Source organism: Thamnophis sirtalis, unplaced genomic scaffold (assembly GCF_051295495.1).
Source record: "Thamnophis sirtalis isolate CommonGarterSnake01/CBP01778 unplaced genomic scaffold, rThaSir2_p1.2 scaffold_3, whole genome shotgun sequence".
Classification (NCBI taxonomy): domain Eukaryota; kingdom Metazoa; phylum Chordata; class Lepidosauria; order Squamata; family Natricidae; genus Thamnophis; species Thamnophis sirtalis.
The window spans coordinates 65237053-65264874 of record NW_028261383.1 but is presented as its reverse complement, the minus strand read 5'-3'; the positions used below and the strand labels follow the sequence as shown (position 1 = coordinate 65264874).

At 33.2% G+C, this 27822-nt stretch overlaps 1 protein-coding gene across 21 annotated transcripts in view; it reads left to right on the top strand.

Moving 5' to 3' along the window:
- Positions 1-27822, top strand: part of SLMAP (sarcolemma associated protein) — an 83776-nt gene that overhangs the window by 32873 nt on the left and 23081 nt on the right. For 11 of the 21 annotated variants that reach the window (XM_087709023.1, XM_087709026.1, XM_087709011.1 and 8 more), the window contains exons 3-14: positions 5234-5381; positions 6622-6694; positions 7366-7402; positions 11572-11634; positions 14011-14106; positions 14286-14357; positions 16682-16822; positions 18697-18834; positions 21732-21900; positions 21986-22036; positions 22474-22524; positions 27274-27336. In XM_087709023.1, coding sequence (XP_087565149.1) covers positions 5234-5381; positions 6622-6694; positions 7366-7402; positions 11572-11634; positions 14011-14106; positions 14286-14357; positions 16682-16822; positions 18697-18834; positions 21732-21900; positions 21986-22036; positions 22474-22524; positions 27274-27336 — 1102 coding nt within the window. The remainder of the gene's footprint in view (positions 1-5233; positions 5382-6621; positions 6695-7365; positions 7403-11571; positions 11635-14010; positions 14107-14285; positions 14358-16681; positions 16823-18696; positions 18835-21731; positions 21901-21985; positions 22037-22473; positions 22525-27273; positions 27337-27822) is intronic. The other 10 variants (XM_087709027.1, XM_087709016.1, XM_087709015.1 and 7 more) reach the window with 3 other exon arrangements.

Sequence of the window (27822 nt, the reverse complement as noted above, 5' to 3'; positions counted from 1 at the left end):
AATGTCCATTTTGGAAGGTATTCTCAACAGCTATTTTCTTACTTTGATCGACCTCATGGAGGCGTACTTGCATGTACCCATCCTGAGGGAGCATCGTCAATGCTGAGGTGGCGCAGTGGGTAGAGTGCAGTACTGCAGGCTACTTCAGCTAACTGTTATCTGCAGTTCGGCAGATCAAATCTCACCAGGCTCAAGGTTGACTCAGCCTTCCATCCTTCCGAGGTGGGTAAAATGAGCACCCAGACTGTTGGGGGCAATATGCTGACTCTGTAAACCCCTTAGAGAGGGCTGAAAGCCCTATGAAGCGGTATATAAGTCTAACTGCTATTGCTATTGCTAATTCTTACATTTTTGTTACCAGTCATATCATTATCAATACAGAGCATTACCTTTTGGCTTTTCTTCTGCGCCCCAAGTTTTTACTAAAGTGTTGGCGGTCCTAGCGGCCCATCTGCGCACCATTCCTATCAGGGTACAATTTTATTTGGATGACATATTGGTACAGTCAACCTCCAGTGACAGGGCTGTGGGTGATCTCCATCTCACGCTGAATGTGTTAAGGACTCATGGGTTTTCCATCAATGAGTTTAGAGCCACTTTACACCCACAACTTGTATTCTACATTTAGGGGCTTGGATAGATACTGTGGCAGGGCATGCTAAGGCTTTGTGAAACTGATTTAAAGAAAGGTTTTGAAACTAATTAGATTATTTGATGTGTGAAAAAGTGTTTTGCTTATATTTCAGTGCAAAACAGGACTTTGAAAGTTGATTACTAAAGCACATGATGGCTTTGAACTTTCTGTGTGTGAACTGTTTTAAATGAAATTAAAATTTGTTACTGAAGGTGAACAAACTCATTTGAAGACACTTGAAATGGATTTTAAGGTGGACTTAAAAATCATAGCTTACAAGAGGGTGGTGAAAATACTAGCTGTATAAGTGAATTGGATGATCATTTAAAAACAAAACAAAAACCTTCTTACCAATTAATGTACTAAGAGCAATGTGGAGTAGGCTTTTATATTGAAATATAAGAGAATTGCTTCCGGTGAAAAGATGGCCAACTAATTACATGGTAAGGGAAGGATCCCTGAGAGGTTTCCCCTGAAATGTAGCTTCTTCAACTATCAACAGAAAAAACTGGCATTCCTTTAGTTTATATGACTTTCCTGGGTTACAGAAAGTTCCAGAATTATCCCTCAAGATTCTCTGATACAGCAAAAGATCTGCAAGCAGCTTCAGGAGCTGCGCTTTGAAGCAGCTTGTGTACTGACACCTGAAGGATCAGGCTACAGTCAGTTGGTGATTGAAGAAGCAGCCATTATTCTTTGACTAAACATTATTCTTTGACTAAACAGTTAAGAAGGAGGAGGAACAAATTATCAGAGATGTATTTGAAATTTTCAAAAAATAAAATACATCAGTTTATAGAACAACTAGGCTCCAAGGATGTTAAAAAGACTACTCAAACTTTTTCAGAGGTGCAAATATGTGTATAAAGTAATCAAACCACTGAGGCAATTTCACAAATAGTTGACAATGCAGAAGAGTCAACTGTAATTTTGGAATATAAACCTGACACCAATTTTTATTATGATGGTTTAAGTAGAAGTCTCCCAACACAATTGAAAGAAAAGCTTCAATGCAGATTGCCTCTTATCCTTCCATTGAGGAAGCATTTTTAAAGGAACATTTCTAAAATGGAGCCCCTCAGATGGAAAAATGGCCAGATCCAGATAGTTAAGAGATAGACAGTTATCACCATTCCTATGGGATATATGGCTGTTTTATTTAAGAAATCAGCTTTATGGTCTTTAAATTTGCTAATGAAGAGAAAGTGTGTCTTTTGAAGTGAAGATACTCAACTGAAAACTGGAAAAGAACTACATAGAAAGTAACTAAATTGTAATTGTGATGAATATCTCGTGTGATACTTGTCAATTCTTATGGAGAAGAGTGACAAATTTTAGGAAGGAAAAGGTTTTAAGTACTAATTTGTAGCTATGGAGACAAGTCTTGCAGTAAGATAACTAACTAGCTAGATGCATACATATATACAGATTTACTTACAGAATGTTTTCTTTTAAAATTCTTATTCTTTTAATAAATAAAGTTAAATAAATAAAAGTTTATGAATCCTGTATTCCATGGGACCATTTACTTCTGATTTTAATTTAGGTAATTTAATGTTATGTAGTATATTTTAAAAATTCTACTTAAAGACATTATTATATAATAGGTTAGTGTTTTCCCTATTACTGAACATTTTATACAATAACAATATATTTAAATACCTACGTATTTTATGTATAATTTGCTTGCTGAAAGATATTAAGTATAATGTTCTTAAAACTCAATAAAATTATTTTTGAAAAATATTTTCATTAGTACAGATTATAAAATAAAAAATTAACTTTGTGGTGACAGAAGTAAGTTAGCAATCAGTTCAGTTGATTCCCATAGAATGGAGGGAGGGACATTTGGTGCAATTTATACATTTATAGCAATGTTATAATAAAATTTATAATCCCAGGTAACACATACTTTTACACTCTCACTCAATTCCCTGAATACTTTTTTATATTAATGACTAAACAAGTATATAAAAATACATTGAAATCTAGAAGCCTTTGATAAATGAGTATTTAGGTATGGGTCAATATTAATTATCTTTCCACCTTTCAGAGGCTTTGTTCCTAATGGTCAATGAAATGTGCAGTGATTTGAAAATAGCAGAAACAGTTCAGAATGAATAACTTACCCAGTCACTAGAACCTATAATAAAGTATATCAGTTTATTATATGTTGAATCTAGTATGGATAGCCTCCAAGGGGACTATATCTACCACACAGTTCTAGGTCTCACCTAGGAAGAACCTTCACTAAGAGATACTTAATGAACTCATCTCAGGTAGACATTTTGACAATAGATACGAAACATCTCTGACCACTTACTGAGTCGAATCCTTTGAAAGTTCTGAATTCTGAGTCCATGTACTACTTGTATTTTGTGCTATATATGTACAGTGCAATTGAGAAAAGCCATTGTATTGCTCTAGTAATATCTATTTCAATGAATTAACAGTTCAGTTGACTCGGATTGGGTTTAAACTGTCATAATAGATAAAAAGTAAAATAAACGACATCCAACAAACTTTTTACTGTAAACTACAATTGCAGTTAGGCAAAATTCAGAGACAAACTTGTGTTTAGATTTTTTAAATGCAGGAATATGTATATTTTTAAGTTATGAGCCTCGAGAAGGAGTGAAATAGAAGTCTTGTAGAAATACTTTGTTACATTCTTATTGTATTTTTATAATTTTATTATTGGCATGTAATCTATGTTGTTTTGCTTATAGAAACTAGATGATACTATTATTTCACACAGTTTTTTGAGAGCTACAATGTGATATAATCATTAATTACAATTAATTATAATAAAGTTCAATGTAGACAATTTCAGCTTTGTTTAAATTCCATAAATAACAGATGGTAACAATTAGGTAATGAACGTAATAAAAATAATTACATCCTGCAATATTTGGCTATTCTAGTTTTTAATGCAGACTTCATTAAAGCTAACAAAAAATAAAATATTTCATTTATTAAAATGTTTACACTAATATTATTTATTTTTGGATAAGCAAAATGTTACAGCCCAAACAAACGTATACACTAACAATTCATATATACAATTTATTGACTCTAAATGTGCCCAGTATTTCTGAAATTATTATAAAATTGATCTAAAATATTTTTGCTTACCAATTTAAATTGTGATTGTATTTGTTTAAGTGTTTAGAGATGAACATGCCTCAAACTTTTAACACACTTCTACTGCATGTTGTCGGACATTGTGTGCTCACAGAGATGACATTTCCATCAGAATTGATCTAAAATGAAGCTACTGGCGTTTTGTTTCAGTGGCATTCCTTGTGGAGCTATCATCTGCACATATCTGCCTGCTTATGTGGGGAGGCCCTTAAGGCTGCAAAACTAAACCTAACAGAAGATGTAGTGCATTGATATTTCAAATAGGATATTTGTGTAAGGACTGCTCTGTTAAATGCTTTATTACACATTGCGGTTAAAAAGTGTAAGTGTGGGGTTCTTCGTGCTCTCTGATTTTGGTAGTTTTCTTGCAGACATTTCATTATCAAACTAGGTAATATCATCAGTGTTAGAAGGAAATGGGAGCTTGTTTTTTTTCTTTCAAACTTGAGCTACAAATATTCTCTTTTATTGGCACCAATATAAGTAAATAGCTTTTGATGTGAAAATATTGGGTGATCTTGTATGAAACATTTTACTTTCATTAATTCTATGTTTTATAAAATCTTTTTCCCCTCACAATGTTTATTTTGTAAATGAAATTGAAAAAAAATGGGTGGAGGACATTAATGGATAAAGCCTTTCTTACAAAGTACTGTTATTCTTAATTTTGTTTCCTTTCACTTTTTTCTTTAATTTTAAACATACTTGTTACGAAGTGAAAATACAGAATGACTGTAGCTCTTTCACCCATGAATAGAATTCCAGATACTTACATTGATTTTTAAAACAAACTTCTATAAATTCTACTACTTTGCTGAGGGACAGCACTGTGCTCTCAGGGAAGTAGCAATAGCAATAGCAATAGCAGTTAGACTTATATACCGCTTCATAGGGCTTTCAGCCCTCTCTAAGCGGTTTACAGAGTCAGCATATTGCCCCCAACAACAATCCAGGTCCTCATTTTACCCACCTCGGAAGGATGGAAGGCTGAGTCAACCCTGAGCCGGTGAGATTTGAACAGCCGAACTGCAGAACTGCAGTCAGCTGAAGTAGCCTGCAGTGCTGCATTTAACCACTGCGCCACCTCGGCACCTGATGGAGAGTTGGGGTGAAGAAGAAAAAAAAAAAGAAAATTATTCAGATGGTACATAATTTATTAAAGGTTATAATAAGGCTAATTTAAACATAAATTTCTAGATAACAGAATAGAGGTGAATGCAATCCAATGAATAGGTGATCAACTGTGGGATTCTTTCATTCTCAAAGTGTAAGGGATAAACTCATTTATTACTCTGCTGCAATTATAATATAGATATTATCTGTAGTGCACTTGAATGATCATAAATATCCTCTTTTAATTTTCAATTAGTGAATTGTCTGAAATTTTAATCTTAAATTTGACTTAAACTTTAATACGTCAGAAAAAAATACAGACTTTTTCTGTTTATCTTATAGTTCTATCTTCAAGACACTAAAAGCAGTAATGGTACCTTTATAAATAGTCAGAGATTGAGCAGAGGATCTGAAGAGAGTCCACCATGTGAAATTCTGTCTGGAGATATTATACAGTTTGGTGTAGATGTAACAGAGAACACACGGAAAGGTAAGAGTCTGGATCACTTTCTTTTCTTCTGCCATTGTAATATCAAATACATTTAATAACAAAATAAGCTTTAAACAAATAGAGACTATGGGTGTTTGAGCTTGATATTGTAAAGAATTGTCTTGAATAAGTTTCTTCAAGAAGTGAGGCAAGTATACTTCACTTTCTTGGATGATGATGCTCTCCCCATTGTCCAATGGTTATTCTAACTCAGCTAGTTGGGATAAGTACAATGCTGATTTAGAAATCGGCCAGATTGGAGAAACTGAGATTTTATAGACTTCTTGGTATTCATGAGAGTTGACTTAGGTCAGTGATGGCAAACCTTTTTGTAAAGGCGTGCCAAAATTGTGGCCACACCCACAATGGAATGTGCCCCATCCTTCTGCACATGGGCGCACGACCCCCCGATGCATGCGCATACTCCCCCCCGCACGGGAGGAGTTTTCTCCCTCCCCAGGCTCTGGAGGCTTTCCTGAAGCCTGGGGTGGGTGAAAATGGCCTCCCCCAGCCCCCAAAGGCCCTCCAGAATTCAGAAACGGATTGTTTCCAAATGTCTGGTTGGCCTGTTGGGCCTGTTTTTCGCCCTCCCCAGGCTCCAGAGGCTTTCCTGAAGCCTGGGGAGGGCGAAAACGGTCTCCCCTGGCCCTCAGGAAGGCCGAAAATCAGCTGACATGCCAGAGCTGACAGCTCGCATGCCGGTAAATATGGCTCTGCATGCCACCTGTGGCACGCATGTCATAGGTTCGCCATCACGGTCTTAGGTTATATCTGGTCATGCTTATAGTTGGACCTAATCAGTAGATCTTTTAATCTGTGACAGTCTACCTCTAGCATATCAGGTGAGAATGGGTTTGAGAGGCATCATTTTACATTAATTCCTTTCTTTCCTTTGAAACCAATTACAGAAGGTGACACTGGAAGCCTCATATTCAAACCTCTGGAAATTAGAATATCATAATGAAATTATTGGACTAAGCTAGTGAAATTGATATTTTCATACCACAAGGTGGGAAGTAGCATAGGACTTAGGTCTTCCTGATGTTTTTAAATGGCTTGCTATTTTTTATTTTTTGGGAAGAAAGAATTTGAATTTTCTTTTCCCCGAAATGTTCAGTTTTCATTTGTGTATTGCTTTTGTTCTGTCTAGGTAACATTTTTACAATTATCATAAATTGCTTTAATAATGTAATTTTTAATAACCGGATACTTAGAACTTAAAGTCTTTTTTTTTATACAGTCACTCATGGATGCATTGTCTCAACAATAAAACTATTTCTCCCTGATGGTATGGAAGCTCGTCTACGGTCAGAGTAAGTGCAACTTCAACGTTATTTTAATGCCCAATATATTCAGATATTAGAGAAATTCCCTATATATAAGGACAGCCTGTTTTTTTCATTCAAGAATTTTAATACATGAGCCATGGCTGGCATCCATGCCGCTACCCCTTCTATTTATTTCATTTCCATCCTATTTTTTTTTCCTTTTTGATGTTTCTTGATAAAAGGAAGGAGGCAATTTTGTAATTTTTTTTCTATGTACAGTAGGTCTGCATTTTTATGTAAGACAATGGTTGATATGTGCAGATAGAAATCAGTAAACCTGATATCTTGATTATTCATCAATATGCTTTTTCTCTTAATGCTCTCCTTTTTTGGGAGGGAGTTTCTTGCAAATATACATGTGCACATATATACAAAGCATTACGTTCATGCTTTATTGTTGGTTTCTCTATAATTGGCATCATTGGTTTTGGCAGCCATAATAATAGTTTATTGCATGTCGGATTTTGTTGATTTTAGAATGCTGTGTGTGTGTGTGTGTGTGTGTGTGTGTGTGTGAGAGAGAGAGAGAGAGAGAGAGAGAGAGAGAGAGAGAGAGAGAGAGAGAGAGAGAGAACGAACTAACTCAAGGTTCATTTCTTCTTTGCTAAATGTGGTGGAAATATTTTTTTAATTGATAGCTTTTCCCCCCTCTATAGTGTCATCCATGCTCCATTACCAAGTCCTGTTGATAAGGTAAGCCTTAGAACATTTCTCCTTCAGTACCCCAGGTTGGCAAGAGAGACAGGATATTTCTCACAGATCAGAGCTATGATTTATTGTCTTACATACTTCCATAACCCTTCAAACTTTAGCCACTATTAAACAAACTAATGATACTGTAGTATAAATGTCGATGCCTTTTTGTGGTATTCCTGTTTAAGATAAATATACATAAGTAAAAAAATTATTGGATGGCCAGTGCTTCCTGTTATGCTTTTTGCCTATTGTCAAACCTATGTAATTATTTCAGATTACTTAATGAAGGCAGATTAACATCACTTAAATAACTATTTCACTTGCTGTTGTACAAAATATATTAAATGGCATGCAATAGACTTGAGTTACGGTATCAAATAGATATTTGTATGCAGACTATAATTTTTGAAACTTCATGTCATAAGTTAATTAAAAGATTAAATTAAATCTTTTTAATTAACCAAAATTAAATAATTAAATTTTAATCCTGAATTTTGTTATCTGCTGAGAAACTAAAATAAAGCATTGTTATTGTATAGTATATTGCTTACGTTTTACCTTATTTAGAATGTATGGAGTATCAAGAGTTGTAGCAATAACAATCTAATTATAAGTACCTTTGATTTTTAATCTTCATACTAATAGAGGCTAGGTTAAAGACCTATGTGGATTTGAAAGTTGACTTTTGCAGTGCAGGTACATTCTGGTGTATTTTGCAGTTGGCTATGTGAAAATGATTTCTTGAACATTAAACATTCCAGAACAATGACTAACAGTATATTAAGTACTCTACCAAGGTAATAAGCATTTTACTAGATTATTTTCTTCCATATAAGGAAGAAAATTGAGCCCAGAGAAAGCCGCATTACTTTTTTTGTAGTCTTTTATTAGACTTAATACAATGTTATATATGGCTTCTCTTGGATTTATATTATCTGTATAGCTAGATAAAGTTGTCAAAACTATTTCTGTATTATTAAAAAGGGATTTTGATAGGCATGTGATGTAGAAGTCATTCAATGTTCAAACTCATTTTTATGAATGTTGTATCTTACTACATTTGATTTTTCCTGTGTTTAATTCGCCTCATATAAATTATTCTGAATACAAACAATATTCACCCCAATTTTCTTTGTAAATGTTTACAAATTCAAAGTCATTTCTGATCTTTTTCTTATTGAATCAAAATAAATACAGTGGTGCATAAAGTTTTGAGAAATCTTTTGAATTTTGAGAATTTCTGCATAAATATGCTAAAAGGTTGTCTGTTCTCCAAAGAACTAGATCACGGATGTCAAACTCTCTGTGTCATGTTGCCATCACGTGACATTACGTGATCTTTTTCCCATTCGTAGAGTTGGGGTGGGCATGGCCTGCACGTGACACATCTGGCTTGTGGGCCTCCAGTTTGACATCCCTGAACTAGATTAAAGAGAACCCAATTAAACAAATGTATCAAAAACATTGCATGTTCATTCATTTACTGAGGACTTTAGTGATTTTTTAAAAATCATCTCTTGTACTATTCTGAACAATTATATCCATTTTCTATATAACTTTGATGATATTACTTAGCCTGGTAATGAAACATCCATAGGAAAATAAGCAAGCTAAAGACTAAATATGTAACAATTAAACACTAATATGTACTCTATTATTGGAACATAATACAGTCCTTTAGACACTTGGAAATAGCTTATCATACACATAAAATCTGTACTTCCAAACATTCTTTATGGGTTTTTGCTTCTAGGCTACTTACCTAATTTTAATTACAGTCCTATGATAGTCCTATGATAGTCCTATGAATTTGAGAATTTGACAATACCCTTCCTATAATGTGGTGCCCAAAATTGGATGCAGTATTCCAGGAGTAGTCTGACCAATGGAGAAAACAGAGGATCAGTGACTTCTTTTGATTTCACACTATATTTCTTTTGAAATAGCCCAAGATTCTTTTTTTTTGCAACTGTATCAGGCTGATCTGCCAAGACACCCAGATCCTTTGTGAATATATTTCTGTCAGTATCATTCTTCCAACCTACATTTTTGTCTTTGATTTTTCCTACGCAAATGTGGGTCTTTCTGTTTTATCCCTATTGAAAGTCTTACTGATATCTGTTCTTTGTTCTAGTTTATCACAATGTTCCTAAACCTTGATACTGACCTATAAGTTGTTTGCTACATGTCCATGTTTGTGTAATCTGCAAATTTCATAATTATATTTAACCCTTCATATAATTTATAAATTTGTTGAACAGCATGGGGCTTAGAATGGATCCTATGGGATATCGCTTCTTTTTTTCAGAGTCATTGTTGTACAGTCATTGATACAGTCTTCTCTGTACCATCCATCCATCCATCCATCCATCCATCCATCCATCCATCCACACTATATTGCCAAAAGTATTCGCTCACAACTGCTTCTGATTATGTGGATGGGTGAGCGAATACTTTTGGTAATTTACTGTGTCTGTCTGTCTGTCTATATCTGTCTGTCTGTCTGTCTGTCTGTCTGTCTGTCTGTCTATCTATCTATCTATCTATCTATCTATCATCATTTATCCTTTTAATTTTGAAATGGCATGTCTTTTTCACATGGGGACTCTAATGTTTCCCATCCTCCTTACTACAATCTCACGGGAGATTTTGTCAAATGCTTTGCTAAGATCAGAGTATTTTTACTCTGAGTAGAGTTTATCTACCACATCCCAAGGTGGCGCAGTGGTTAAATGCAGCACTGCAGGCTACTGCTAGATCAGCAGGTCAGCGGTTCAAATCTCACCGGCTCAGGGTTGACTCAGCCTTCCATCCTTCCGAGGTGGGTAAAATGAGGACCCAGATTGTTGGGGGCAATATGCTGACTCTCTGTAAACCGCTTAGAGAGGCCTGAAAGGCCTATGAAGCGGTATATAAGTCTACTGCTATATTGCTATCCCCATTGCCAACTAAACTATTGTAATTAAAGGAGAATAGATTGAATCGGTATTACTTGTTTTAATAAATTTCCATTTTGGTTCCTACTAAATACATTTCCCCCTAAATGTTGGCGAATCAATTTAATAGTCTGTTCCAGAGCTCCCCCCCTCCTTCCCATTATTTGTGGTCACCTAAGTTTTCTTTTTATTTTCTGTTACTCTTGGGTGGTGGAGTCATGTAATTTCTAGTATAAAATGCATGATGTAAGATAAAAATTTTGTGTTTCAAGTCTGAGAGCTCAACATATAAAATGTTGATAATTAATAGAATGTGCCTAATTGCTAGTATATAATTTACATCCATAGTGATTACAGCCATCATCCATTTCCTATGCATTCTCTCAGCTCACACACAACTCTATATTGCTTCAATTTCTCTTTTTATAATATCTTGATTTCCAAAATAGCATCATTTTCCTCCAAAGTTTGCCATTACTTTTACCTCTTGAGTTACCTTTCTTTATTGCTTATTAGTGAACTAGAAAAACAGATCCCCCTGTATCTTCTTTACTCTTCTGTAAATAAAACAATTTTAGGGACCTTTCCATCTTGGCTAAGGTTATCAGTCTACTAGCAGAGGTCCATGTAATTGAAGTTTACCATGATTATGTTTGCCTTCAAAAAAATTATGGGCAGCATTGTCTGGTCAATAAGGACTTTATCTAGATTATGTGTCTAGTTTGGTGATCAATAGCACATCCAAAAAAATGTTCTTCTGCTTCAAGAGTCATCTTTACTTTAAAGAATACATTGCTTAAAGTAGCAATATATTTTTACAGGCTCATACTTTAAGAAAAAGCAGAGATCTATGCTTGACCTTGAGTGGGCTCTGAAGCACTTTTTGCAAATAATTTCTGCTATATGTTTTGCTTTAATTTGACAGACCATCAACAGTGACATATCCACTGGATATAATATGAAGAAGTTATTTGTAAATTAAAAAATGGAAGCTACATAATCAAAATAAGGGAAATTTAATGTAATATTTTATTAATGTAGTATTTATACACATAAAAGCAAATGTGTTTTAAGTTCCTTGTTGCTGCTATCTGGAGGTTGTCTGAAATTTGGCAGCTGAGATTTGGTAGCCCAGAATTTATTTAATATGTAAATATTAATATAAGGCACTAAAGAAATTAAATCTGACATGAAATGAATAATAAAGGCTTTTGTTTTCCATTTTTATAGGTTGCTGCTAACACTCCCAGCATTTACTCTCAGGAACTGTTTCAGCTTTCTCAGTATCTTCAGGTAATATTATATGTACAGTTCTGCATAGACTCATAAACATCAGATTTATAAAACTATATTATAAAATTTAAATAAGAGCTTTAATATGATAGTTATGAGAAATTATGGTGAAGTCTGATAATCATATACAACTAACATTCTCACGTAAAACTTGAAAGACTGCTAATCTAAGACCCCAGGTGCACAGCTAAATAATAGCAGAGCATTAGTCATGGTTTGTCAAATTAATTATATTAATCTAAACATGTAGCTATCATATTAATAACTATAGTGATAAAATGTTAACATTCCAATCTCCCCCCCTTGCTGGTTATATTTTCAAAGCTATACATAGCATGGAGCCTGTTATTTGAGGGACTGCCTCTCTTCTTCTTGATGGATACATCTAGCCATCCTACTAGACTCAGCAGAGAGACTGTACGTGGGTCCCATCTAGTGGAGTATTTCATCTGACGGGACCCAGGAGGGGAGCATTTTCTACCATGGCATGTGCCCTATGGAGCATCATCCCCCCAAGTTTAGATTGGACCTGACTCTACTAATTTTCCAGAAATCCCTTAAAACCTGGTTTTCCTATTGGGCCTGGGGATCTCAATAGAAACAGGGTCTCAAAATAGCTATATTGTCTGTAAGATTTTGATTACACTTTCATGTATTTTATATGCATAGTTTTTAAATGGTTAAATTGTTTCTAACATACTGTTGTAATTGTTAAGTAGCTCTCTTTGACTTTGCTATTTTAATTGTGTGATTCCCCTAGACTCATGTATTTGAAATGTGTGGCTTTATAAATTCAATAAAATACTTTTTAAAAATAATCTCCAGTTGTCTGTAAAAAGACATTACATTTCTGCTTTCTTTTGGTGACATTCAGGTGGTGGTTATATCTTGGTCTAGCAGCTTTTTATTGTAGTTGAAATCATAAAACCATAAAGTTTTGTTTCATTTTGTGCTAATTTAAGGATAAATTCAAAGTATTATTGTCTACATGGCCTGTTGAAAAGAAGAGTGAAGTATGCCATCTAGTGGTTGTAATCCTTTCATAGGAAATGGGTATTATTTTCAGAGTGGTGATGTTTGAAACCTGAACTTCTTTTTTTCCTAGTAGCAGAAATAGCTGAAATATATATATATATGCTGGTCTTGTTGTATTCGGGTCTTTTCCCGTGTAAGATTGAGATTGTCTTGGCAATGTTTTGGCGAGGTATCAATATGGCAACGTTTCGGCGAGGTCTCACTCACCATCTTCAGGCTGGGTTTTGGGCTTAAAGCGTGGCAGCTCTGACTATATATATATACTAAATACATTATAAATACATACATATATACATACATACATACATACATACATATATATACACACACACACATACATACATACATACGTACGTACGTACGTACGTACGTACGTACGTACATACATACATACATACATACATACATACATACATACATATATATATATATATATATATATATATATATATATATATATCAGGAAATTTCTGCTAAGAAATATATATATTCTTAACATGAATACACACACACACAACACAACATGAAAGGTTTACAACAAAAGGAATACAAACATTTGTAAATGGGCCAAACGTAAGTTTTACATATATATCAGCACTCATATATCAGCAATCTTCAATCTCCTTAAAGCAGCCATATCTTTCCCTGAGTGGTTAATCTATTGACTGCCAAGCTCCAGTGGATTCCAGGGCTGTGCTGCTGTTTTGCACAGCTAGAAGTGCAAAATATATAGATATAACGATTATATCTGAGCTTTAGCATGCATAAGGTGGTCTAGAATCTATGAAGCAAATTAAAATAGTGCATCCATTGTATTGAAGTTATTCTGATCATTATACTAGAGAGGAAAAACTGTTACCAAGTTGATACTTACTACTGTTTCCAGCAATGCTTATGCAGATAATTATGGCTAGGCTGAAAAAAAAAAAGATACATGCTGAGATTTTCATTGCGGCATTTTTGCGCAAACAAATCATTCTACTGTGTTTCTGAATATCATGTCATATAAGATTGATCATATAAAATGGATGCTTGTATAGATATCATATATGATGTTCTCTGCTTACTAGAAAGAAGGGGACTATCATACCTTATAAAACTTGTTCATGTGCAAAGTATTTGAAACCAACCAGAAAAGAATCATGCATTTTAGACATGAGCAGTGCATTCTAAAAGGCAACATTCCCATTTCAAACTGTTACTTTTAAATTTTTCCTTAAAATAAACATCATAAATATATAAAACAAAGTTAAAACAGCATCCATGTAGAATTTTAAATATTAAATTATGTTATAATTTGCTGCCATTAAAACTAAAGAGTTTTGTTGTTGTTCAATGCAGGAGGCCTTACATAGGGAACAAATGTTAGAACAGAAGTTGGCCACCTTACAGCGGTTGCTAGCTGTCACACAAGAGGCATCAGATACAAGCTGGCAGGTATTCTCTCCATTTCCCTTCCTCTTTTCATTAACTAAATACCACACTTGCTTATTTATCAAAATCACAAAGCGCTGCTTATTAATTTAAACATTGTGGGGATATTATGTGAACTTCTATTGTTAATATTGTTTCTATGATATTACTAGTATTGATTGTTTGAATTTCTTTTTTAACAGGCTTTGATAGATGAAGATAGACTTCTATCAAGGTTAGAGGTTATGGGAAACCAGCTACAAGCTTGTTCAAAAGTAGGTTCCATAATCAGTTAAAACATCTAGCATTTGGGAGCTTACTAATATGAAAATATTTATTATTTGTTTAGTGGCAAATACAAGAAGACCCTTGCTAATTTAGTCCAAAGACCTATCTGTTCCCTTTTCCCACAGCGGCTACGTAAGTGCTTCTGAAAAGTTTACATACAAGGAATGAAATATTCCCACATTATGCTGTTTTCCCTTTAGCAATTGTTATTGAGTAACACAGAATCTCTGGAGGTTTATCAATAAAAATGTGTCATATTCCTTAATACATGTTTCCACAATTAACTGTTTAGAAGTTAGTTTTAATCATTTTTAATCCATCTAAACTTGTGAGTATCATCATTTCCAGCCACCATCTTGCCATACTAACAGAAGTATTCAAAATAAGTTGAGCTTAAAGATCCTGTTGCTGTTTCAGTATTTTGTTTTTACTCTGTTGTTTTAATTGTAAGCCACTTTAAGTTATGTTGTAATAGAACATAATAGAATAGAAATCAGCTTTATTAAAGGTCTCCAAAGAAGTTAAGGTTCCACATATACAACACATAATTAAAATGAGATTAAACCACTCCACCCTTACACAATTCTAGCTATAGCCAAATCATTTCCAATCATATTGAGGTAATACTTCTCATCCAGGACTTCAACCAACTCTCTTACCCTCTCCCTAGACTTCCCACACCCTTCTTTTCCCTTTTTGGAAATTTCCCCTTCAAATCAACTGTAATGCTAAAGATTCAGATACTTTTCATATATACAAATATGTATTTTGGATCATTTACCTCATAAATGAACAAGTCTAATGTTCTTTTTAAATTGAGTTATCTTTAGTTTTAGGACTTGGGTGGAGAATAACCATGCTTTAAGTCACATTTCTGCAGCAATATTGCAAATTCAAAAGACTACACTAATTTGTAAGCACCACAATACAAAAATTGAAATTCTTCTACATAAAATAGAAAGTTGAGATCAGACGTACACAGTTCAATACTTTCTGATTGTTTAAAATACTACTTTAACATTTGCATGTAAAGAAAAATGGAGGGGTTTATATTATAGCAGTTTTAAAATTTTAAGCCATAATAAGATCACCAAATAATGCACTGATGATTTAATCATTAATTCAAATGGAATTCTCCCTTTCTACAACTTATATTTGAAATAATATTTAGACTTAGGCATCAGAACCCTCCCCCCCCCAAAAAAAACCCAAAGGAATAAGCACTTTTTACTATAAACAAATAAGAGAAAATCAGTTAAAAACACCCCATATATCAGATCAGTCATATAATTGTAATAGAAACAATATCTGATTGGAACTGTTAATTTATCTATGAGGCCGTATATCCCGGGAATCGGTGGGTGTTTTGGTTTTTATTAGATTATTAACTTCCAACTCTCATAGAATGGAAAACAAGGGCACAGAGAGATACAATTATCACATAGAATCCTGTAACATTGTTAATTTTTTTGTTTTGATTCTGAGTTTTAGAAAAACATTATGGACTAGTGCAGATTTAACATTGTTGAGACACTGGGAATATATACATCTTTTTCATTCTTTTTTACTAGTTAATTATAACCTTTTCACTTTAAAATTAAGGAAAATGAAAATACACTTTAATTATGGTTAATTTTAAACTTAATTAGCATTTAATTAATGCAAATGAATTAGGGTTAATTATAATTCAGTTATAATTCAAAATTACAACTAATGTTACTCTGTATTCAAATTTAAGTTCATTGAAATCTATGTTAGCATTAATAGCAGTTAAATCTGTGTTGATATTTTCCTTAATCAAATTTAAGAAGTATTTAATTGTCTGTCAAATTTATACATTGCCCATCTCATTTACTCATTTACTCATTTAAACCTCCTAGAGTAATCACCTCTAGGAGATTTAAAATTATGTATTTGAAATGAGCAGGAACAAATAGTGTATTCTTAACATTAATTGCTGACATTTAAGCATGTTCAAAGTGAAGTCAGTTTTATGTGTATATCCTTATGCAGCCTGAGACTCTGATTTCACAGGATTTTTTAATAAGAAAAAAATGATTTGTTGTTGAAGTCAGTTGAATGAACTGACATATTGGGGTGATTGATAACTCCGAAATCACGAAGTGGCAAATACTGGAAATTTAAAGATTTACTTCTTGGACAAAGCTTTTAAATGAAGTTCCAAAAAGAATCATATATTTTATAACATTAAGAATATAAACAAATATATTTTATAACATTGAGATATAAACAAATATATGGGGTTATATAAGAATTATGGGCTTAAAATCTCTGCCATGTTATATTTCAGAATCAAACAGAAGATAGTTTACGAAAGGAACTTATAGCATTACAAGAAGACAAGCATAATTATGAGACAACTGCCAAAGAATCCCTGAGGCGGGTCCTTCAGGAAAAAATTGAAGTGGTCAGAAAACTCTCAGAAGTAGAGGTATTTACTAATTCCATTTTGCCTGATTTTAAAAATATAAATACGGTGTTGAGATCATGCAAGTAAATCTTTAGTGTGTTTACTTTTTATAACAATTTGTTTGATTTGTGTTTGTGCTGAGAATTCTAGGATGCTCTGCAGATTTTTTTATCATAAGATTTTCCATTCAATTGTTGGTGTTAGTGTTAGTGTTCCCAGAAAATATTGGGTCCATATGTTGGGCTTATATAGTCTCTGATTTTAATTGTTTTTCTATTTAGGTACATATATTCAAATCCTCCATTTATTTGTATGTATTTAATCTTTCCTAGGCAGGGGATTGCTGTTAGTTCTTAGGATTGATCCTATCAGAATACAGCATGTTAAGACCTTCCAGTGAATAAGTTGGGGGTTTAGGGGGGTGGGGGAGGGAGCACATCAAAACTAGAAAGTCTCTGCAAGATTGTTTCCGTCAGATAATTATGCAAGCAATAATTAGGTCCTGTGTAAAAGATAAGAGTTTCAGTTCTCCACTCCCACTTCTTCAAATAACAAATATAGTATATTGCTTTATGGCCTATATACTATACTATACTACTATACTATTTTGAGATTATCTATTTGTCTGCAATAGTATTACAGCTTGCCTTGCTGTACTAACTACAGCATATTTATGGTACTAAATATCCTAAAGTTTTCAGTTGAAGCTTAACTGTTATTCTAGTTAGTCCAACTTTGGTATTTTTTGCTTTCAGTTCTTTTCCACCCTGTAGATATCTTTGCTGGGTAAACAGATTGCATGCTGCTTTGCTCTTCTTGCATAGTTATAGTATTTCTATTATAATCTCTCTTCAGTGATGCTGAATCAGTCTGTACCCTGCATCTTTTTTCAGCAACTCAGGACTACCTAATTTAATTTTTACTTGCTAGCCATTTTCCCCCTCCTTCTCTCTGTATGTAATACCACTCACTTCTGCAAACTCCTTAGATGATTTTAGTCTCTTTTCTTCATCATAGACTCTGCAAAATCTTACCCAGCCTCCAATTATTATTCATAATCAACTCTGTTTATGGTTGTATGCTGGGAGATCTTATACTAGTAGTATGACATTGCTTCTCTTTGTTCTGTCACATAGATATTTAATAACTGTAAATACATGGTATAATAAGATTTCTTAATGTCTTAATGATTTTGAAGTCATTTACTGAAACACATAATTTGTTCTGTTATCCATAACTACTTGTTATCTAAATTCACTGTTCAAGTTCATTATAAATATAGTATTAAGTGTTTTTAATGTTTTAGAAGGAAGTCTAAAATTATACCAATGTAACAAGTATACTTTCTCAATCAATGTGTGTCTCGAAGATGTAAAATTAGGCAATGCTTCTTGTAGCACTGCCTTTAAATCTGAGAATGAGGTACCTAAGATTGGCCAGTAGTGATTTAAAACTAGCACAACTAATTAATGAAGCTTGAAATTATTCTTGAAGCTAATGAAACCACAAAAGAAAAGCAGATAGGCAATGCCATCGATCTTGGATATTAATCTTTAAATGTTTCTGTTCCTGATGTAACTTTTTAAATAACTTTAAAGTTGTAATTCAGTGATGACTTTCATCATTAGTACTTAGCCAGTTATTCCTAGCTTCTACTTTAATAAACAAAGGTTGTAATTTTATTCATATATGTTCTATAAAAATTAAGATATTACAGATATACATTAATTATTACCATCAATTTTGGATGGTATACTTGGCAGAAGAATATTTTAAGTGATGCCCTATGCATTTGTTGGAAAATTAGGGTAATTATTATATAACTTGCTTTGATTACAAAAGTTAGTTCATAAAATAACTTTTCTGTTTTAAGTGGTGTTTCTTTCTGCTTGCAGAGAAGTTTAAGCAACACGGAAGATGAATGTACTCACTTGAAAGAAATGAATGAACGGACTCAGGAAGAATTGCGGGAATTAGCTAACAAATACAACGGAGCTGTAAATGAAATCAAAGATCTTGCTGACAAACTAAAGGTAGATTAACACTTTTTATTTATTATGCTATAACAATTAATCAATGAACGCATACCATGAATATGGCCCTTGGCTAAAGATATAATGTTCTTTCTAAGTTTAGTGACTTGAATTATTAAGTTTTATTAATTATTATTTATTATTTATTAAGAATTATTAAGTTATAGTCTTTAAAAGAAGATTTCTTTATTACTGAGATTTAAAGTAGTATCTGCCAGAAATGAATAGCGTTATGCAGAAAATAAAAGCTGTAAAGATAATTGCTTGAGCATACCCTCTGCAAATGGTGGAGGAATCTTGTCAGCTTCCACAAATCACTTCTAAGCAAGATATTGAAAGTGGGAAAGAGAGACAAAACTACCAAATATCACCATCTCCAACTCATATGTGAAGTTTAAAATTAGATCCCAAAAGCTGTGGATAAAAAAAGTAATATAATCTTCTCTATAATAGTTTTTCCTCATCATCACTGTTCCTTGTTCTAATGCCAGTGCTTTATATACTTCCAGACATTGATGTTATTACCATTAATTCCTTTGTGCTAGGCAGTTTGAGGGTTTCAAAGGTGTAAAAATTTTTAGGCAAGTATCAATCGACATCAGCCTCCTCACAGACAAAGAAGAATAAAATTAAGGTTACTTCTTAGTAAAAAGCACATTCAAAACAATTCTGAGCCTAGCTCAAGTGAAAGCAGTTAAGTGGGCAGAATCAGTTCTAGAGAAGTATGCTGAGCAGTTGAACAAATGTATTTGTAGCTCAGTAAAATGTCAGAAATGGTAAAAAAAGAAGAAGAGGTATTTCTTTTTTCAGTAACTAAAGTGCCAGATATAATGGTAAATTGTGTTCTCTGAGTTCATCTGAAATAGCATTTCATTCACTGATCCTTCAAGAGAAATGATGACTGAACAACTTCACAGATCACCTTTATAGATATAACTCAGAATATTATTTCCATTTTCTATAAGCAGACAAATACATGCCATCTGCCATTTTAAAATGCAGTTGCACCTTAATTTATTGACTGCAAGTCTGGCAACTATTATTGTGCACACAATAACCCAAATAAAAGGAGAAAAAGTTCCACTTACGCATTTCTTTGACAATGCAACATTATGCAAAACTTGTTTCTTTTGGACTGAATGTGTCCTGGATACCTCATTTTTTTGTATGCAGTATAATAGAGGATTCTTGTCATTTCTAGATAGTGTCTTCCTCCCCATGTCCATTCTGTTTCTGATGTCTGTCTGCTAACACTACATCTTTCATATGTCTGCAGCTACTCATGTAATTTGCAGCTATAGTTAAAATCCATGTGGCAATGGAGTTTCCTTATAAAACTGCTATGCTGATAACTACATAATTAACATGGGGTATTTAAATGCAACAGATGAAGCTTAAGTTCCTTATCAACTCTGCAGCTAACTTTTCTATCAATTGCTCAGATTTTTTTTATAACACAGAATGTATTATGAGAATATGGCTAGCAAATTATTTATATTCTTTTTATAGTATACTAGCTGATAACCAGGTGTTGCCCGGGTATTTATTTATAGGAGGAAAATATCCAGATGAAACATAATTTCTAATGTTGGATTTCCCCCCTTACCTGAGGAAGCCCTTTTATGGAGTACTGTGAAGCCATTACCATGGCAACTCCACTGCACTATACAGTAGAAGCCATTTTACGGCAATACAGTAAAAGACATTTTAAGGCACAACATGTTGTATCTTATCACCCTGAGAAGTGTTAGGTATTTTTTTCCAGAGAGTAAGTTATCTGTGTACCAAGTTTTGTTGAAATTGCTTGAGGTGTTCCAGAGTTATGATGGAATGCGCGTGCGCGCGCACACCCACCCACCCACCTATTTCTATATACCATATTTTTTGGCGTATAAGATACACTTTTCCCCCTCCTAAAAGAGACTGAAAATTTGGGTGTATCTTATACTCCGAATATAGCCCCGCTCACCCATTGGCCCCTATATTTCGGCCTCCGTGCATCCTCTTCCTGGCTGCAGAGATTGCCACCAACAATGGCTTGTGTTTTTGAGCTCCGCACATTGCGTTTTCAGCCTCCAAATGTTCGATGCACGGTGCCCAAAATGGCTATCTGAAACAGCTGCTGCCTTCTCTTGCTCCTTCCCCGCTTTGTCTGCTTTAGTCACTGGAGGATCAACTGTGCTTTTGGAGCTGTTTTTCAACCCAAATACGAGCTAAGTGGTCTTCTGTGCTTTGCCTGCTTTTCTAATTGCTGCTTAGAAGCACAGACCCCATCATCCCCAACCTCAAAACCAGCGAGCGAACTAATGTGCTGTGTGCTGAAGCTGACCAGGCTAAGGACTAGCCAGATGAATATCTGGTAGGCAGAATATTCCCCCCCCCCTTTTCCTTCCCAAAAACTAAGGTGCATCTTATACTCTGGTGTGTCTTATACTCTGAAAAACTGGTATATAGAAGATGATTCTTTTCTTTGTTTTTCTTTTGTTGTATATTTGTGTTTGCTCTTGGAATTAGAAGCTTGGATGAGGGAATTAAATGAATGATTTTTTAAATACTTTCCTATTGGTCATCTGGAAAGAGGCCAGACACATTGACTTATTGTGTAACTTGCCTATGTTCTGACACTGCAATGATGAGGATGCACAATTGGTTTCAAAATTATTTAGAGATTGGGGGAATATTGACAGTGTCACATGGAAGTCTCCTGAGACATGAAAGAGGGTATTTATGTTTGATTAAAATAAAGCAAGAAGGGTATTGTTTCATGGTATAGCAGTATATACTTTATAGAACCACCATTTCAATTTTGTTTTTAGCTACTAGACAATGAAAACAGTATTAAGTGGTTTCATAAAAGCTTTTATTAAGAGGTGATTGCTTTCTCTTGCTTTGAATAGGTAGCTGAAGGTAGACAAGAAGAAATCCAGCAAAAAGGACAGGCTGAAAAAAAGGAATTGCAACATAAAATTGAAGAGATGGAAGAAAGAGAGCAAGAACTTCAAGCAAAAATAGAGGCTTTGCAAGCAGATAATGACTTTACCAATGAACGGCTAACTGCTTTACAAGGTAAGTCCAGTAGTCCTAATATATTGATGTTACATTTTTTTCTTTAATTGTGAAATATATATATATTTTGGAATTCTGTTTTCAGTCCGGTTAGAACATCTTCAGGAGAAAGCTCTTAAAGAACACAACAGCTTAGGTAGGTATGACCTTAAAGTACTTTGCTTAATCAATTTTTATAGAATAATAACATAGTGTTATAACTCTTGAGCAGTGGGAATATTTTAAAAATATTCTGGTTCTTTATAGCTTCATTTCTGGAGCATTGATAAATAAACATTAGAGGGCTCTGCTTCTAATTTTTCTTAGTGTTAGCTCATGAAACGTCACAAAATATATTAAATAAGAATAGAATATTTTTGGATACAGCTAGGAACCTTGGCCGCAACTGTGTTTTTTTTTTGTGGGGATAATGACATTATTTGAGATCAGGAAAAGTGACAATTAAGTCAAACAGTTTAAGAACCACCAGAAGAAAGCTAAATTTTCAACACTAATTCATCCATGTAGAAAGGCATAAGTGTGCTAGTAAATATATTCTGAATAATTAGAATTAATACAATTTGTTAATTCTAGGCATACAAGTTGATGACTTCGTTCCTAAAATTAATGGAAGCACAGAAAAAGGTAGGGTATTCTCAATGGTTTTCTTCTTACAGTGGTCTGTGCATTTTAGATTATGAACCAGCTTTGTTCTATATAAAAATAAATGCAAATACTATATTTTAAAGATTAAAATATTAAGCATGGACATTTTTATTATATTTTAAAATATTTTAAAATACTGTCCAAATATTCTGCTTTGGGACTAATCCTGCATCTTTCAAATGCCAGCAGAGAAAAAATTTAATAGCAGAATTTTGTATCTATATTAAAGAGTGTGTTATAGTGAGGTTGTCATATTTAGAAATAAATCTTGCTGAATTCACTTGGACTTCCTCCTAGACACAAGTGTATGAGATATTATCTTTTATTTGGCTGTTAATACTGCATTGCAATTGTGGGGAATGTATATTGTTATATTGTTAATAAAATCATCAGACCTTTTTTAGCTTTTTAACTTCTATCTATATTGTTTTTCTGGATTAAAGTAGATGTTTTATTTGCCATTTGTTTTTTTAATTTCTGCTAAAAAAATTACTCTTACCAAATTCCATTGAAGCTTTCAGATATCTGGGCTTTCTGCATAACATTATTGCCATGCTTCCATACCTAATGCAGCAAGACTTATTTATAGTCAGCTGTGGTGATAATATGGTTATAAAAGAACGAAGGTGGCAGAATTGAGGTTCTTTACACTTCCTCTAGGTTTTGGTATTGTATAACTTTTAATCTTAGCTAAAATGAATCTTCTCTCTTCCTTCTACTTACTTATTAAAAGGCTTGATTAAAACAATATCTGCATTCAGTTTAAAAGTCTTATCTGAGTTCATTTTAGCCAGAATTGGTAATTTGTTATAAATGTAGGTTTAGGTTTATTGGTTAGGTTTATTGGTTTTGTATGCCGCTCCCGAAGGACTCCGGGCGGCTCACAATAAACAGGGAAGGGAATAAATAAGACAATACAAACAAAATGTATAATATTATGCTTATTTAGGGAAAAATAATTGGAACATGCATGAAAACTGCTAAATAAATATTATAATAAAAATGGAAGAGTACAATTCTGTCAATTACTGTCTGAAATCTGGATCCTTTTATGTCCAGACCAACCAAAGCGAGATAAATGTTACTAAAAATTAAGTAATAGTGGCTTCTATTCATTAGTTTTCTTTTTGATAGTTATTTTACATAGTTTCTTGATTGTTCAAAAAGCAAAAATGTAAGAGATTAACTATGGAGATAACCAATAACAGCACACAAATACAATTTTGGAACATTTTTGCAGTTTGACAGTCCATTTAATTTCTAAAGTAAAATATATTTAAAATCAGTAGGATTTACTATTTGCTTTCATACTGAAATATTTTTACATCCTTACTTGTTTATTAACAGATATATTTACTTGTTTTGCTGAGTAAAAGGAACTTTCACAACTGACATTTCTCAGACTATTTTACTCCATTCAAAACTTGACAAATTATTATTCACTTTCTCATTAAGTATTATTAGGCAATTTCTGCTATTCTTTTGGTTATATTCTGTTGGCATCCCTTTATCTACTGCCCTTTCATTGTTCATAACTTTTCTCAGTACTTTACTTGCATGTTGCTGTTCTCGCTGTGAGATTCATCAAAATATCTTCTGCCTTAATTTTTTTTCTCTTCCTCTGATATGCCCAGTTTTCTTATTAAAATCTTTTGATGTTTATCACATTCTTTTCATTTTCATCACCTTGGATCTTATAGAGGTTACAAGTAACAGCACAAATGGGATCTTAATTATTTTTAGAACACCGCCCCAACTGCCAATCCCATCTTCTTCTGTAGGAGTTACAGATGCCAAACTTTCAGCCTTATATTTTTTTTTAAAGAGGTGACCACATGGTGGTCTGTTGTTGCCTCAGAACACCCAGTATTTTGGTTCTGTTATATAATATTAACAAGGATTAACAATCCTCTAAAATGGTAATCTTAGAGGATTTCCTTTGGATTCTGCTCCAGGCACTCTATTCTCTGTTCTATCCCTTCCTCATCACCACCTGTTATTAGGCCTTGTATTTATTTTACTAAAACCTCACTACTTGTTTCTATTACAAGAAAAGAGGCCAGCCTTTAGCCTCAGAATTAGGACTCTGCATTATAGTAATTATTTGCAAAAAAACCCAATATTTGCGGGGAAACCACAAACATGTATAATGTAATTTGACAGAGTCAGTACATCAACAAGTTTCTGCATTTTCTTGGCAATATTTCAGAAGTAGTTTACCATTGTCTTCTTCCTAGGGCTGAGAGAAAGTGACTATTCAAAGGCATTCAACTGTTTACAGATTAAGACAGAACTAGAATTCACAGTTCCCTTGTTACTTTCTAGTGCCTTTAACCACTATACCAAACTGGCTGTTTACATGAACATATATCAATGAACACAACTAACTGTAATGTATGCAGAATACGATGATTTACAGTTGAAATTAGAAACTTGAGAAAGTGAGACAAACCGAAATGTAAAGATTTATTTCTGTAAATGAAAAATATGTGCCTGATCATATTTATTATGGATAGACTGTTAAAATGTGTAATATAATTACATAGGTATCAAATGGATCAAAAGGACAAATATTTGGATTTGAATAAGAGAGAATAGTCAGTGGTACGTTAGTACTTGAAAAGTCACCCTCTTTTTGACCAAATGTATTTCACAATTTTAAAAAAGCAATGGATTAGAGATATGACCAATAAAAACATTAGTTAATTATATTAAAGATCAATCTGAAGTATCAAAAACTTCTTAAGTATCAGCCATGACTAATTTCATTTATAAAAGGAAATCTGATTAATTAATATCAACTACAGTATTATGAAAATGATTTAGACATTACTTAATCAGGGATAACAAAAGGTCCAAATACCAAACCTCAAAGTTTTTGCACAGTTGAGGAAGTGAAGTTTGTTCCACGCAATGATATGTGGATCAAGCCAAATTCAATGCATGGTTTCAAGGAGAAAAAATGCCTTTCAAATGGAGAATGAATGATTTATTGTTGCTCCAAGAAAGTATATTGCAATAATATAATGAAGAAAAAATTTACAGATATTCCTTGACCATGAACATTTTACATTGTTAAGATAATGGATACAATCTCCTAATAGCACAATACCAATTTTAGGAGGAGAAAAGAATTTCACAGACATGTTTACAGTACAAAGAAAAAAAGACAAAAAAAGTGGAAGGAACTTATTGTCAGGGAAAATCTGCTAAAAATTTGGAACCTTCTGAGAATAAGGATAAAGCTGGCAATTTTACCATTAATATCACTATCAATTGCTTTTTATTTCAAGGATAATTACAATAGCAATCATATATGCCAGAACACATAACCAAATTCAGAAAACAGTTTAAAAACATGGCAGGAATTGATTAATAAAACTTGGTTAAAGAAGTTTAGAATTTATTTAGAAGTTAATAGAACAATAAAAAGTCATCTCAAGAAAGACGGAAGCACTTTAAGAAAGTTAACGTTAAAATGCTTTTACAGAAATAAGATAATCTGTTGAGACACATCTATAAATTGTTATTGAAATATGATGCAGACACAGAACAAATTAGAAGCTCTATGATTAAATGGATGCAAAACTTCAAAGATGCAATTACAGCAGAACAATGGGAAGGGTTATGGGAAAAAAACAATAAGATGTACTCCAACCCACAGTTGGAGATGATAAACAAGATGAGTAAACCATACAATAATAAATGCTGGACATACCTCAATAAAAAGGAACATTCTTCTACTACATGTGGTGGTTATGTTAAAAAAAAAGCCACAACCAGAAGTATTAGAATACACTGAAATGTTCAGAAATTTTTTAAAATAAAATTTGAAATGAAGCCACAAATCTTTTATTAGGTATAATTTCAGAGAGCAATCTGCTAAATCGCATGCTAACAAAAATAGCATCCAATTTGACACAACATTAGAAAAGTGAAACTCTGTTTACAATATAAGAATGGGAGATCAACATTGGAGTTTATGCAATAATGGTACAGCATATATTCGTAATCAAATTCAAGAAGGAATATCTCTGTTACCTAAAATACATCACATAGCAAAGGAAGTTCAGACATTTGAAATATAATTTTAAGGAAAAAAACGGTGTTAAGGGATGAATTAAAAATAATAGATGAAATCATTTAAAAAATATAAACAACCAGCTTTAATTCTTCAAGAAAAAGACAAATACTTATGTAATGATTAGTGGCTAGGGATAATGGAAAGGAAGGGTAAAGTAAGTTTATAGTTCCCTTTTAAATATTTTTTTTTAATATTTGAGGATTTTTAAAAATTCTGTTTATTTTCTTTATCTCTGCTAATTTTTGCTGTCAGTATGTGAAATGACCATGCTTATAATAAAGCTTCAAAAGAGGAGAAAAATAAACAAATTAAGATTTATTGCAGAAATAGGTGCCCTGTTTTTCTGATTTCATTGAACAGTTGTCCAGTACAGACATTTGTTTCATTGAACAAATATTCAGTACAGACATTTATTAAATTCATTTGTTAAATTATAAAGCTTATGCATTCTGATCATATAAACATATTGCAGATCTTTCATTTATTTGATACACGGTATATCACTTGTACTTACTGCAGAAGTATTTTTGTTTGTGCCTTTTTGAGGCATCCCTTTCCCCTTACTTCATATCTGAGGCTTGTATGTTTTGATTTGAGCCCTCAAAGATGGAGATATAACCTAAAGGTTTTTCTTTCTTTACTAGAGCACTTTCTTTCAAAGAGTGGAGGGGACTGCACTTTTATTCATCAGTTCATAGAGTGTCAGAGTGAGTACACAGCATTCATCACATTCACTAAAAAGCCTGTCCTATATAGAATGGGAATAGTGATAATTTTGTTGAGGAAACAAGCAATGACAAACTTTAAAAAAAAATTCATTACATCGGTTTAAAAATCTCAGGTCCCTTTAATTAACAGAATATATTATTTCACACGTTTAAAGGTGAGCAACTATAATATGCAATATTAATAACTATTGAATACTTGTGATAGGCAATAAGGCATGTGAGAACTTTATTTTTTCCCAACTTTCACACAATAATACTGATATAGATTAAAGAAGGAATAAATCGTTATTTGATAAACAAATCTTGAAAACATTAGGGATTTGTTCTGGCAAACTTTTAGTTTGACATTATACATTCAGTAATGCTAAATCCCACAATCTAATATTGAATCTTTTTATTTCTTCTGTCTAATCCTGTCTGATTATTGGGGACTGCCTGGAGAAATCCCTGCAATTTTCTTGGCAA